A 12,379-nucleotide genomic window follows, 5' to 3' on the forward strand; every position below is an offset into this window, starting at 1 on the left:
GCAAAGGTACCTGCTGATTGGCCAAACTCATCCCGCCCTTTAGCGTGGTGGGGTCCGAGATTATTTTTTGTTCAGCCTCGCCGCCGCTGCTCCTGCTGCTGCAGCCAACAGTCATCACCGTCACCAAATAATTGTTTGCGCTGGCACTGTTCGGGTTTGCGCAAAGCTTTTCGTTTTTTTCGGAAGCCAGTCGTGACTGTCTTTCTGATTTATTGCTCATCTCTTCAACATCTCACCCCCCCCGCACCGTCCTTCTTCCGACGGTTGGAGATGGCTACCAAAGGCGATAGAAAGAGAGCCAGTGTCGACGCAACAGACCCAGGCTCCAAGCGCGTCAAGATGGAGTCTTCTGACGAGGACCAGGCCATTCAGCACAATCCCTATCTCGCGCACATGAAGCAGGAGGAGGATGAAAAGAACGGCATCCATTACAACAACTCCATCGTCAAAGGTTCACTCTTACACAGCTTCACCCGCCGAGAGACCACGGCGAAGCAAGCATCGAAAGCCGAGGACGGCGACGAGAACCCATTCACCGGCGAACCTCATTCCCAGCAGTACTTCAAGATTCTCCAGGGCCGAAGAAACCTCCCCGTCCACAAGCAGAGGTAAGTCCGATCATCTACTGAGCCGCCGTGGCGGCTTTGCAAACCAGTTTCCATGCTGACAGCTGCCTTCTAGACAAGAGTTCCTGGACGCCTACCACAGCACGCAAATACTCGTCTTCGTTGGTGAGACCGGTTCCGGAAAGACCACTCAAATCCCCCAATATGTCGTCTACGACGAGTTGCCACAGCTCAACAAGAAGCTTATTGCTTGTACCCAACCTCGTCGAGTCGCCGCCATGTCCGTTGCCCAGCGTGTCGCAGATGAGCTGGACGTGCAGCTAGGCCAGGAGGTCGGTTACAGTATCAGATTTGAGGACAGGACAGGCCCCCGCACAATTCTCAAGTACATGACTGATGGTATGCTTCTTCGAGAGGCCATGCACGACCACATGATGTCACGCTACAGCTGCATCATTCTCGATGAGGCTCACGAACGCACCTTGGCCACCGATATCCTCATGGCTCTGCTCAAGCAGTTGGCAAAGCGCCGACCAGATTTGAAGATCATTATCATGTCTGCCACACTCGACGCTCAAAAGTTCCAAAAATATTTCTACGACGCCCCTCTGTTGGCAGTTCCTGGCCGTACCCATCCTGTAGAGATCTTCTACACTCCCGAAGCCGAAAAGGACTATGTTGAAGCCGCCATCAGAACAGTCCTGCAAATCCACGCCGCCGAGGCCGAAGGCGACATTCTTCTTTTCCTGACAGGCGAAGAAGAGATCGAGGACACTTGCCGCAAGCTGTCACTTGAGGTCGATGAGATGATTCGCGAGGCCGATGCCGGCCCCATGACCGTCTACCCCCTTTACGGTACACTGCCCCCACACCAGCAGCAGAAGATCTTCTCGGCTGCACCACCGCCCTTGAAGAAGGGTGGTCGCCCTGGCAGGAAGTGCATCGTATCCACGAACATTGCCGAAACCAGTTTGACCATTGACGGTATTGTTTACGTCGTGGATCCCGGCTTCAGCAAGCAAAAAATCTACAATCCTCGCATCCGGGTCGAGTCTCTCTTGGTGTCCGCCATCTCCAAGGCTTCGGCTCAACAGCGTGCCGGTCGTGCCGGTCGTACGAAGCCTGGAAAGTGCTTTCGACTGTACACCGAGGAGGCATTCAAGAAGGAGCTCATTGAGCAAACTTATCCCGAGATCCTCCGTTCCAATCTGGCCAACACCGTGCTAGAACTCAAGAAACTCGGCGTGGAGGACCTTGTCCATTTCGATCTGATGGATCCTCCCGCCCCGGAGACGATGATGCGCGCTCTGGAAGAGCTTAATTATCTGGCATGTCTCGATGACGAGGGCGAGCTTACTCCCCTCGGCAGTCTTGCGTCCGAGTTCCCACTCGACCCTACGCTGGCTGTCATGCTTATCTCCAGTCCCGAGTTCTATTGTTCAAATGAGATGCTTTCTATCACAGCCCTCTTATCTGTACCCAATGTGTTTGTCCGCCCCGCAAACAAGCGTCGCGAGGCAGACCAGATGAAGGATATGTTCAAACACCCCGAGGGCGATCACCTGACCATGTTGAACGTCTACCACGCCTTCAAGGGAGAACAAAACAAGGGCGGAGATATCAAGCAGTGGTGTCACAGCCACTATATTTCTCAGCGTCACCTCTCTAGTGCGGACAGCGTCCGAGCCCAACTGAAACGCATCATGGAGACGCAAGGGCTTGAACTGATCAGCACTGACTTCAACGACAAGAACTACTACACCAATATTCGTCGCGCTCTCGTTGCTGGTTTCTTCATGCAAGTCGCCAAGAAGGAGTCAAGTGGCAAAATCTACAGAACCATGAAAGATAACAACCAGGCTGTCATGATTCATCCTAGTAGTGTCCTACAGACGGATTATGAGTGGGTCCTCTACAATGAGTTCGTCCTCACCACCAAGCAGTATGTCAGAACTGTCACTGGAATTCGACCTGAGTGGCTTTTGGTAAGTTTGGTAACTCCCAATGATCATCTGCTAGCGTTGCAAGCTAACTATCTCTACTAGGAAATCGCTCCGGTTTACTACGACCTTGACCACTGGGATGGGCAGAAGGATGTTAAGTTGGCTCTCAAATCTGTACAAGACAAGATGCGGAGACGCGCAGCCATGAAGGCTGGTCGATGAAGGCCAGAATCGTGTCAAGTCATGGCCCATCAGTCGCCAGTTTCTGATTGGCTTCAGATATGAGACTACGACCACAGGTACTATCTGTAAACAGAAGCACAGATGTGCTTCTATCCATGATACGTGGTTCGCAAGCATTTCAGCAAGCGCTCTTGTTCAGCTGGCCTTTTCGCGAGAACTACGGCTTTGAGCACTTGCTGCATGGTTAGCGGTACGACTGCCATAGTTGGGAATAAAACTGCCTTTGGCATTCTCGAACAGTCGCTTACGAAACGGCCCCTTTGGGACGAGACATGGATACGAAGAGTTCGCAGAGAATGCGATCTACCGTTTCATCCATTCATAGAATGATGGATTATGTCGTATAGAGAGATGAGACGTTGTAGACAGGCAAGCTATAGAGATGTAATTCACGAAGTCGCATAAACTCAAAAATCAATTGGCGCGAATAAGATGACCCAGCTAATCCCATGTTATCTTGCTGGCTTTTCACCCAAAGCACTTACCGAATGTTAACGACTCTCAGGGGTATCCCATATTGTATTCGTAAAACTTTGCTTGGCATTAATTGCAACCTCTATGTACTTTTGTGTCGTGGCTCGCGGCTCGCGACCACAAGCAAATCTGTCATCACTGTGATCACTGAGTTGGTCACCGTTAAAAATGATTATAAAATATGGGTATTTACATAAAGGTGTGTAACCATTAATCCATGTGATATGACGATCATCGAACAGTGCAGATGCGCGGCACAGGCCTAGCGTCCGCGGACGGTTACAGTAACACAAAAAAAAAGTACACGCAATATTTTTGGTTGCCGACGGTTTATCCCAAGCATCGCTAGGCAACTATTCCGGAAGGCCCTGGGCTCCCCTTGGCAGACCGGTAACAGTGTTGCAATGCATGACGCCGGTGCATTGATTTCTGGTGTCCCACGACAGTCACACCAGCGGCAAGAGTTGAGGGTTGCGCCGAGTTGCGAGTGGTTGGACAACCCCCTAACCATCATGTACGATGTTTCGGGTGCCATTTTTCTTCTTCTTCTTTTCTTCTCCTTCTTCTTCCTGGTGTTGTGTTGTCTATGTCGAACATCTGCTGTATGATTGTCGTATTCCCTACGGCTTTGCGAACCGGTGTCCAGCGGTGGACTCCTCGTCGCCGTGTGTTTCGGCAGTTACACATGGCCCGAGGACGACGGGCTGGTGGACCTGTAATAAGGCTGTCCGTCAAGGGATCACACCGAAGTTGAGACTTTCCGCTCTCCTTTTTTGTTTGTTTTGCATTTTATGATAGCTCACATTAGAAGATTTGACATCGAACGATGGTTTTCCTTTCTTTCCTGCCGTGCCGGAGGATTGGAGCGAGTTGTTTCTCATACTGCATTTATTCGTGTCGCACGGAAGAGATGGGCCGACTGTGTACTACTCTTCCCTGAATCGAGCAACTCGTTGCATTTGCCGTGCTACGTCAAGGGATTTTCCCCGGCAAGCTTAGTGCTACGATACTTTATGCCACTGGCGGCTCCCGTTACCTCTTCCGGTGGTGGAATCCACGCCCTCGAGCTGTCAATTCGACGAAGAACACAAAACAATGAGAAAAGGGGGGAAGGGATCCCGCTCCCAGCGTCAATGTACGGCCAACCCCCAGTCCTTTGGAACTACCGACAGGCAACGACTCAACGACTCAGTGCGATAGTATTGAAACTGACACATACCTTTAGCTGTTAAACCAACCCACCCATTGTGATCCATGGTCTCATTAGAATACTTAATTAGGTAGTTAATAATAATTAAAACATAGCCATTACATGCGAAAATCAGATGGCGTGACGGTATACAGGAATGTGCTTACGGAGATTTGTGTAATGTGCATCCGCATGTTAAGTAGCAGATCGGCTAGGGACTACCACCTTCGGATGTATCGAGCCTCAAGATTAATAATTGCAACTGTATGTGACGGACCCTGTACTCCAAAAACACGAAGTATCATGTGTGAACAGTTTTACCAGGGGAAACGGCTAGAAACCGGACCCACTTCATCCGGCATCGAGATGCTCAGTTTTACGGGCAGGATTTCACTTATGAACCAAATCCTTTTATTATTTTTATTATTATTAAAAGAAATGCTGCATGGCATGACACGAGAGAGCTAGGCGCAAATAGCGTGCCGTGGTAGTTGTTTTTACTGATCCAAATATGATCAAGAGCATGGCCTCGTGTTGTGACCTTTGTCACCTTGGAGGAAAATCAAACAGTCTGCAAATTTGGTATAAGTCAAATGACTTGTTAAGCTCTTCATTTCTCGCATGATCAACTAAATTTACGACTCTTCCTGGAGTCTTTATATGTTAGTCAAGAGAGTGGGTTTGGTGTGAATCTGGGTTGGAACCGCCAAGAAATTCCCATCACCGCCGACTCGAGCATGAGGAAATGCTCAGACAGCAGATGCAAGCAATGCAAACTGCCTAGTCACTTATGCACAACGCTCAGGACGCCTGCCCTCTGGTGTGAATAGAGCCTGTGTCTCCGCGATTTACCACTTCCAGCTTCCTTTCAGTTCTGGCAAGCAAGATTTTATTGCAGCACGAATTCAGTGTTTAAGGTGCTTCCAAGCCATGAATGCGTATGATGTCCAGTTGTAATATATCGGGCCGAAAGTCAGTCGAACCGAACATCCCTGTTTCGGCAAGCCTTTTCCAACTATGTAACATAACCGATTTATGCGGAAACCATCCTGACAACTCCGCTTTTCGACTTGGCTGGTCATCCGATATAACCCCGAGTCTGTTGTATATGATTGTATCATGAACATGCAATTTTGTTTGCTTGGGCAATAATTGGTTCGCAGCGGCAGATGGGTTCTTATTGCCCATCTATATCGTGTCACAAGCGCATTTGTTGCTGCCATATTGATAGTCATGCATCAAGGTCCCTTGTCGTGATCCGCCAATCGGTTCTGGTAACTGATTATCTGTCCGAATGAGAATTCGTGCCGACACGAGTCACTAAGCACTGCAAACCGGGCTCGCAGGCCTGACAGTCTGTTCAATCATGATAGCTGGGCAACCGCAGTCAAGTGAACCTAACGCTATGCCACTCCAGTGCCGGTAGCTGTAGTACACTCGATGCGGACAAGGTTCTTCTCGACATCGAGTGTGGCATCTGTTTCTGATATTAGGACGCGTCGAATTTTGTAGTGGTGGTCCCAAGTCCTTGCATACGTGCTCATCATGCATGGTCAGACTTACCAGATGGTTAAGATCGGCCTAGCAGTGTGGAATGTCAACAGGAAATGCAATGCATGCATGGGAGGCAGATGCAATTATAGTAAGACTAAGTGTCCGCTGACCCTCATTCAAAAATATGCAAGCCGTCCATTTGACGCAAAAGAATCAAACCCCGAATTGGCATCACACCTTGTCCGTGCTGAAGCAACACAGACCTACTTCGTCCACTGTGTCTGCCGCTGTAGAGTTATATCCGAGGGGTGATGCACATTGTAATCCCATCAGCCCAGCTTCTAGGTAGTGGAACAGATCATGGACCTGAAAAAGGCATGAAGTTGTGATAAAGATCTTCTCGGGGGACAGTGACAGGATGCAGCATGCAGGATTGGGCCTGCCGCGAAGTTTTTATGTGCGTCACGACAATAACAGTCGTCCCACCGTGGCCCTTTTATGGGGGGGCGGGATTTGTGGTTGTAGAGGTTTCAATTCCGGGCAGGCTCGTGCATGCATTACGCTCCGTTCATGTGACAAAAGGCCCAGATAGTTGTAGAATAGACTCGTGGAATAAGTCACGAGGTTGATATGCCTTCTCGGATACGAATACGGGTCGGATGACCGGGACAGCCCACCCTGTTTTAGGTCGTCCGCGCCCCGCAGCTGTGATCCCGGGCCGCTGGGAGACCATGAAAAGAGGTTGGGCGATGTTGCGAAACTGTGCCATAACTGTATTGTGGTCGTAGGACTATAACCGCCGATCTGAGTGTAATCAGGCGTCCACACACCAAATAGAGCATTCCTGATGTATGGCGGATCTAGATTTAGAGGCATCTGTTTGAGCCTTCGACCTTGACCGAAGTATTGAACATCTTCATCTTCCTCTATTAGTTTTAAAGGCTGGTTGAGCTTTCACTCAAAAGAAGTCCGGAGCATGGGCACGGTTGGGTATGTTGTCTGGCTCCAGATCATGGTCAGTGTCTCCGGAACGGGAGTGCATAGAGACTACGCCGTTGTCAGCTGTCAGTCCACGTACAATAATAAACAGTGGCCAGATGACATTGTTGGCCACTTGAAAGAAAACAAAGGCTTTTTGGGGGGAGCGATGTTCGCTTTTGTTTTTGGAGGCCAAGGCCACTTCGGTGGCATGACTTAACCTTCTCGATGCTCTTGTACCCTTGGCACAGAACCGTCCGCGTGTCCGGGAAGCCAAACCCCCACGGCAATTTGACAATGCCTCACACGTTTTAGGATACCATCCCGCCAATTGCAGGTTGACTTGTCCAACCGCAAACGACCATACTCTTCCAGTCTCCGAGATCGAATATCTGGGTGATACCCGTGTAATACTACTCCTCGCCAATGTTACATTTCTTAACACGTACATTATAGTGACCCTGCATTTGTGCTCTGTAAGAGTATAATATACACAAGTCGTGACAACGATCATGGCCTTTCTTTCAAAGTGTGGTCGCCGTAAACATTCTGAGTGTAAAATTTGAATTCAAAGTCAGTACAGCCGTGCGCTCAGTCTTTGCGCGTCAATCGATCCGCTTTATAAAAAGACGCTGCGGTGTCGCTGTGTTTCAAATCTATAGTCGCTTTCGTAATGAGTTCGTACATTAAACTTTGTAAGTTGGGACATAATAAATGAGCAGCCACTGTATGTAGGCTTTGGATCATGGTTGGCCAGCATCAGACAGCTTCAAGCGCTAGAAGCGCAAAATCTAGTTTTGTAGAATAGTCCATGGCTGCTAGTGTGCGCTGAATGCATCTTCTTCAGGGATGTTGATGGATGTCGTCGATAGTGTCCTGGCTCACAGAACCACGCGGTAGCTGAGCTCAAGTGGTGGTGAAGGTAGTATTATTGATCGAAGATGGCCAGGCATGGAAGGCAAGCAGACGCGGGGGATATATGGTAAGGTACCTATCTCAACGTCTTGCACAAGGTCAAGGTAGTGTTCCTGTTTGTATGCATGTAGGTATCCCGTAGATGAACCTCGAAAACGCCCAGGGATTTTTTTTAGCGTGTATCCATTCATCGAACGATTGATCCCAAGCTGGTCGGCAATCGTTGGTGCGCCTGTGCCAACACCACATTTTTCAGTTTGCCTGGAACAATATTCGTACACAACCGCCAATGACAGCCTTCTATCAGCCCTCTATCGTCCAATGTGCTATTCATGTATCTTGAACAGCCAGTCGCGGCCTCTAAATTCGTCCGTATCCACGCAGCTAGGCGACCGTGCATGCGTTGAAGCAGGAAGAGGGGGTTATAGAACTTGATAATGCTGCTTTACTTGAACCGTACACGAAGCCCTCGGATGTCGTGCATTTGAGGATCCCGCTGCTTGCTAGACCGCAAACTGTCCTGGCAAGTCGGCCGTGGCTCGTCCGTCATGCGATCCAGTACTTCAGCATGGTCTATTCGCTGAAGTACAGATCAGATATCATGCTTGGGGCTCATGCAACCGGCGCAGGAATTGCCTGATTCCATGGTACTGTAGCATTTTCATTCCTTCAGCTCCCGAAGTCGAAAGCTCCTCAGTGATTGCCACTCTAGACCGGAATATTTCTAAAATCCTACCTACCAATCGGCAAACAACATGGTCAATGCTTATCAACTGACTTGAGTGGATGGAACCTTTCGTTCAGTGGTTACCTTGGCTTCGTCGTGCAAACGCAACACCTCAATCGGCGATTAGCGCGAGCTTTGCTGCTCTGGGGACGAATAATTCTCTTGTATATATGTATCCCACATCCTGAAGTCTACCGTTGCGTAAAAGGTGACCTGACTGTCTCGACCGCGTTCAAACCCCTGTACCAGCATGGATTGTGCTGGCACTTGATTTGCTACAGGGATTCATCCAGGTAGCGTAGATATGATGCAAGGTCTTGCCTGTATGCGCCTTGTCTCAAGGTCGAAGAATCATCCAGGTTCTAAAATACGGAGTATTTCATAGCTACTGTACATCGACATGGGCATCTTCCCGAACTGCAAGGGCTTGACAGGGACCTTAGCTCTAAAATAATAAATGGCTTCCACTTTCTTCAACATACTTTCATCAAGGCTTGCCTACCTTGCTCGGCGTTTTTCCATTGAAGAAGCAGTGCGTTCTATCATCAGCCTGATTAAGAGAATAATTATTTCTCTAGCAGAATCGAACCGCTTGCTGCCAGCGGGCAGTCTGTCCTGTATCAACAGGTTTGAGACACACTCTACCTTGAACTACTATTGGAACATTTTCGTTGAACTTAGCCCATCTTGACCGTCAGACACAATGAGTAGTTCCGGAGGCGGGGGCTTCTACAAGTACCGATGCAAGTACTTCTATACTCACAACTGCCCTAACTGGGTCTATGTCAACAACTCGCCATGTCCAACCTGCTGCGTATGTCCAGTGCACACATCGATTCAAGACATGATGTCATATACTGACTGGCATTCTAGGCAGAAGGGCGGGACTCTGAGGCTGTACCGTCGGCAGTCAGAAATTTCTCTCGAGATGTGTGCGTGCCACAAGCTGCAAATGGCACGATTCATTACACCCTGATGGAGATGGTCAACCTGAACGAAGCGAGCAGTGACTGGAGGCTGGTATACAAGGCGGCACAGAAACCGATTACGACTGTTGTGACCACCAATGCTACTCCAAGAGCACCGATCTTATCGACGAGCCTTTAAAACAACTGATAGTGACCAGGTTGGGAGGGAATTGGAAACACGCGGGATGGAAGAGATCTCAAAGTGAAGGAAACAGGGTTGCACATAACTTTAACGGTATGAACTGGTAAGGCGAGATTGTCGGAGATTGAAGAGAATACTCACGAAGAAGATTTCTGGATATTAATGTCATCAACCGGCAGACTAAACTTCATGTTCCTAGTAGCTGTGATGCATCCTTTTAATTTTCAACTAGTTATACTATCGCAAATTACCACTCAACGATGGATCGCGTATTTTGCTATGGAAGACATGGATATCTGGCGCGCAACGATGAGATTTAGTGGGGGAGGGGGGAAGAGGAAGGAAAGATAATACTTTTTTTTTTTTTTTTTTTTTTTGGTTTTACCTAGGTCCAGGTGCGACCATGTCTCGATCAGATGATGTGCATTGTTAAGCAACTCGACACACGAATCGTTAACCACTCATTGGAATATCAAACATTCGTGTATAGGATCCTGAAGGTATATTCTTCTAGACTAGTATTTGGCTCGAAGACTCATTGAACTATGCAGTTTGTCGCGATACTATCGGTTCATTGTGACTCCAAACATTCGGGACAATCGGATGAAATGCAACACTTGTCAAGGTTCGCTTCTTTGAGGCACAGTGCAGGCTGCCGGTTGTACCTGGGGACATTAAATATACCCACTACGGGTCTCCGCGTGTGGACCATTGTTTGCCGACGAACGGTATCCTTTCTGATTGGTTCACTTTCACAAATAGAGCGTCTTTCGCCGTGCTATGTACCCACGGCAAAACTATTGATACTGTAGTTGCGGGTGGTACCTAACCATCAGAGCGGGCCTTATAAGAAGATGGCGTGAGTTACGTCGTGAACGACCCCCTTTGAACATGCTTTACATTTCCACGGATAGAATCAGGGGGCTGGGCGCTTGCTGTCCCACATTCACTGGACTATAAAAACCCACTCTTCTCCACATTGACAATATGGAGCCCTTTGCATAAATGGCGGGACCTTGGTAAACGCGCAAAAGCGAGACCCGAACAGGAACTCGTTGTCACACTCCAAGTCAAGGTGAAGACGTATTCACGCTATGGGAAACAAGTCGATATTGCTCAAGGCCTGTACAACGGACTTGCATTTGCCAAAGTGAGGACTTCAACGAATTGGCATATTTGGGACAGGCATATTGATGAGAGATTGCTATAAGAGACGATCGGTAGTGGTTATTCCATAATCACGCTTGTAATACTACAAGGAGGATTTTGAGGGTTGATGAAAAAGACATTACAGGATATCAGTATTGCTTTTTCCGCAAATAATCTTCCCCCGAGCGAATGACACCCGGCAGCAGCTCCAATTAGCAGCAATACAGACGAGACTAGGACAAGGGCAGTCTACTAGATGATCACCAATATTTTGATCAGAAGTCGGGAGTGCTTGTTTGAGAGACTCGCACTCTGTGAATCAGATATCGAAGTCGTTGATGTTGAAGATTATCTAGCAGAGTTGCCAAAGAAAACCTACGACTGAATAAATTTCCGGAGCACACATGAAACGCCCTCATGAAGTCGATCAGCTTCACAACAAAGCATGGGTATTGGACATTCCCAACGCTCCCCTACTCCTTCGGCTAGGTTCGAATGACATGGTCCACCCACCCGTCAATATCCCAGGTTCTAAGTGTCCTCGTCTCCAATAAGAAGTATATGGTCACAGGGTCCCGCCTCGTCCTGTCCATGAGGCCCACTGCGGCCAAGCGCCTGGAAGCCGTACCATGTCTACATATGTAGTTGTCGTCGCAGCTGCAGTTCCAAGCGAAAGACTGGAACCTCAAGGGCTCAACATGCCGAACCGAGACGCGCCAATGCTGCAACTCCATCACAACGGCAGCACTACGCTTACCTAGATGCCGCGACGATAACGCAGTCTTGAACTCTATCGTGTTAACTGCTGCAAGATTAACTTTCAACGCCCACGTGTTGTGGGAAATGACGGCCCGAGGCCACTCGCCTTTTACAAAGTTGCCCTTTTCTAAGCCCTTCATTGATGAACTTTTAGTCACAAGACCCCTGAATATACCGTACATGCGCACTTTGATCCCAGCGGGTGAGCGACCCGCTGGTTCCACTGGGGGAATAGTCGTGGGTTCTGGACAGCGGTCCCCGGCAACCTTGGCAGCCAATTGCACATCCCTCGGGCCTGGGTCATGCGTTGACCATCATTATCGGCCCAAGTAAATTATCTAGTCCCCAAACGTCAACATCCACATCCGTCCCAACTCTTGCATATTGTCATTCTGACATGTCCGCGTGGGGCATCCTGATCAGGATAGCCGGCCTGTGAACAACACTCTGGCGGACTTCGAACACCTACCTTCAGGACTTACCTTCGCTTTTGGTGTTGCCCCGAATTGCCACCAAGCTGCAACCTATCACGATCTCACACACGCGGGTGACGCCGACCTTGTCGCTAGAATTTCCCGTGTGTGTTATGTCCATGAAACAGTATATTCAGTGTACCATGTACCCCCAAAGCGCGTCGTGGCCAGGTGGAGTTCCTCACGACGATAGGTACTCAGATAATCTGGTTGTCAGCCAGGCTCTATGCGGCAATTGCAGTTGGAAGAACCTGAACCTGAACCTATACCCAACTCCAGGAGCCAAAAAGGTTTCACATTGCTGAAAAGAAAGCCTCTTTAACTTGATCTCCCTGCCCACGGGAGCTCACCCACTGGAG

The 12,379-nt window shown here is 48.9% G+C and overlaps 3 protein-coding genes across 3 annotated transcripts; all 3 read left to right on the forward strand.

Moving 5' to 3' along the window:
• The first annotated feature begins 110 nt into the window (after window positions 1-110).
• On the forward strand, window positions 111-3,176 carry BKA67DRAFT_552734 (pre-mRNA splicing factor ATP-dependent RNA helicase PRP43). Its single transcript, XM_046101869.1, has 3 exons — window positions 111-608; window positions 682-2,551; window positions 2,612-3,176. The coding sequence occupies exons 1-3, from the start codon at window positions 271-273 to the stop codon at window positions 2,729-2,731; spliced, it is 2,328 nt and encodes a 775-aa protein (XP_045960930.1). The 5' UTR covers window positions 111-270; the 3' UTR covers window positions 2,732-3,176.
• Window positions 3,177-3,584: 408 nt separating this feature from the next.
• BKA67DRAFT_164248 (uncharacterized protein) lies at window positions 3,585-4,593 on the forward strand. Its single transcript, XM_046095183.1, has 3 exons — window positions 3,585-3,975; window positions 4,038-4,361; window positions 4,452-4,593. Exons 1-3 carry the CDS (start codon window positions 3,746-3,748, stop codon window positions 4,456-4,458), a joined length of 561 nt encoding a protein of 186 aa, XP_045960931.1. The 5' UTR covers window positions 3,585-3,745; the 3' UTR covers window positions 4,459-4,593.
• A 4,303-nt stretch (window positions 4,594-8,896) lies between these two features.
• Window positions 8,897-9,945, forward strand: BKA67DRAFT_642804 (uncharacterized protein). The gene is made up of 2 exons (XM_046105813.1): window positions 8,897-9,343; window positions 9,403-9,945. Exons 1-2 carry the CDS (start codon window positions 9,233-9,235, stop codon window positions 9,634-9,636), a joined length of 345 nt encoding a protein of 114 aa, XP_045960932.1. The 5' UTR covers window positions 8,897-9,232; the 3' UTR covers window positions 9,637-9,945.
• The last annotated feature ends 2,434 nt before the right edge of the window (window positions 9,946-12,379 follow it).

Source organism: Truncatella angustata, assembly GCF_020726525.1.
Source record: "Truncatella angustata strain MPI-SDFR-AT-0073 chromosome Unknown BKA67scaffold_2, whole genome shotgun sequence".
NCBI classification, from domain to species: domain Eukaryota; kingdom Fungi; phylum Ascomycota; class Sordariomycetes; order Amphisphaeriales; family Sporocadaceae; genus Truncatella; species Truncatella angustata.

What these genes read in the sequence shown, in the direction of transcription:
- BKA67DRAFT_552734 (XM_046101869.1), top strand. Translation starts at nt 271, where the DNA reads ATGGCTACCAAAGGCGATAGAAAGAGAGCCAGTGTCGACGCAACAGAC. An exon ending in CTCCCCGTCCACAAGCAGAG is followed by an intron (nt 609 to 681) that starts GTAAGTCCGATC and finishes GCTGCCTTCTAG; the next exon opens with ACAAGAGTTCCTGGACGCCT. An exon ending in TTCGACCTGAGTGGCTTTTG is followed by an intron (nt 2,552 to 2,611) that starts GTAAGTTTGGTA and finishes TATCTCTACTAG; the next exon opens with GAAATCGCTCCGGTTTACTA.
- BKA67DRAFT_164248 (XM_046095183.1), top strand. Translation starts at nt 3,746, where the DNA reads ATGTTTCGGGTGCCATTTTTCTTCTTCTTCTTTTCTTCTCCTTCTTCT. An exon ending in CGTCAAGGGATCACACCGAA is followed by an intron (nt 3,976 to 4,037) that starts GTTGAGACTTTC and finishes TCACATTAGAAG; the next exon opens with ATTTGACATCGAACGATGGT.
- BKA67DRAFT_642804 (XM_046105813.1), top strand. Translation starts at nt 9,233, where the DNA reads ATGAGTAGTTCCGGAGGCGGGGGCTTCTACAAGTACCGATGCAAGTAC. An exon ending in CGCCATGTCCAACCTGCTGC is followed by an intron (nt 9,344 to 9,402) that starts GTATGTCCAGTG and finishes CTGGCATTCTAG; the next exon opens with GCAGAAGGGCGGGACTCTGA.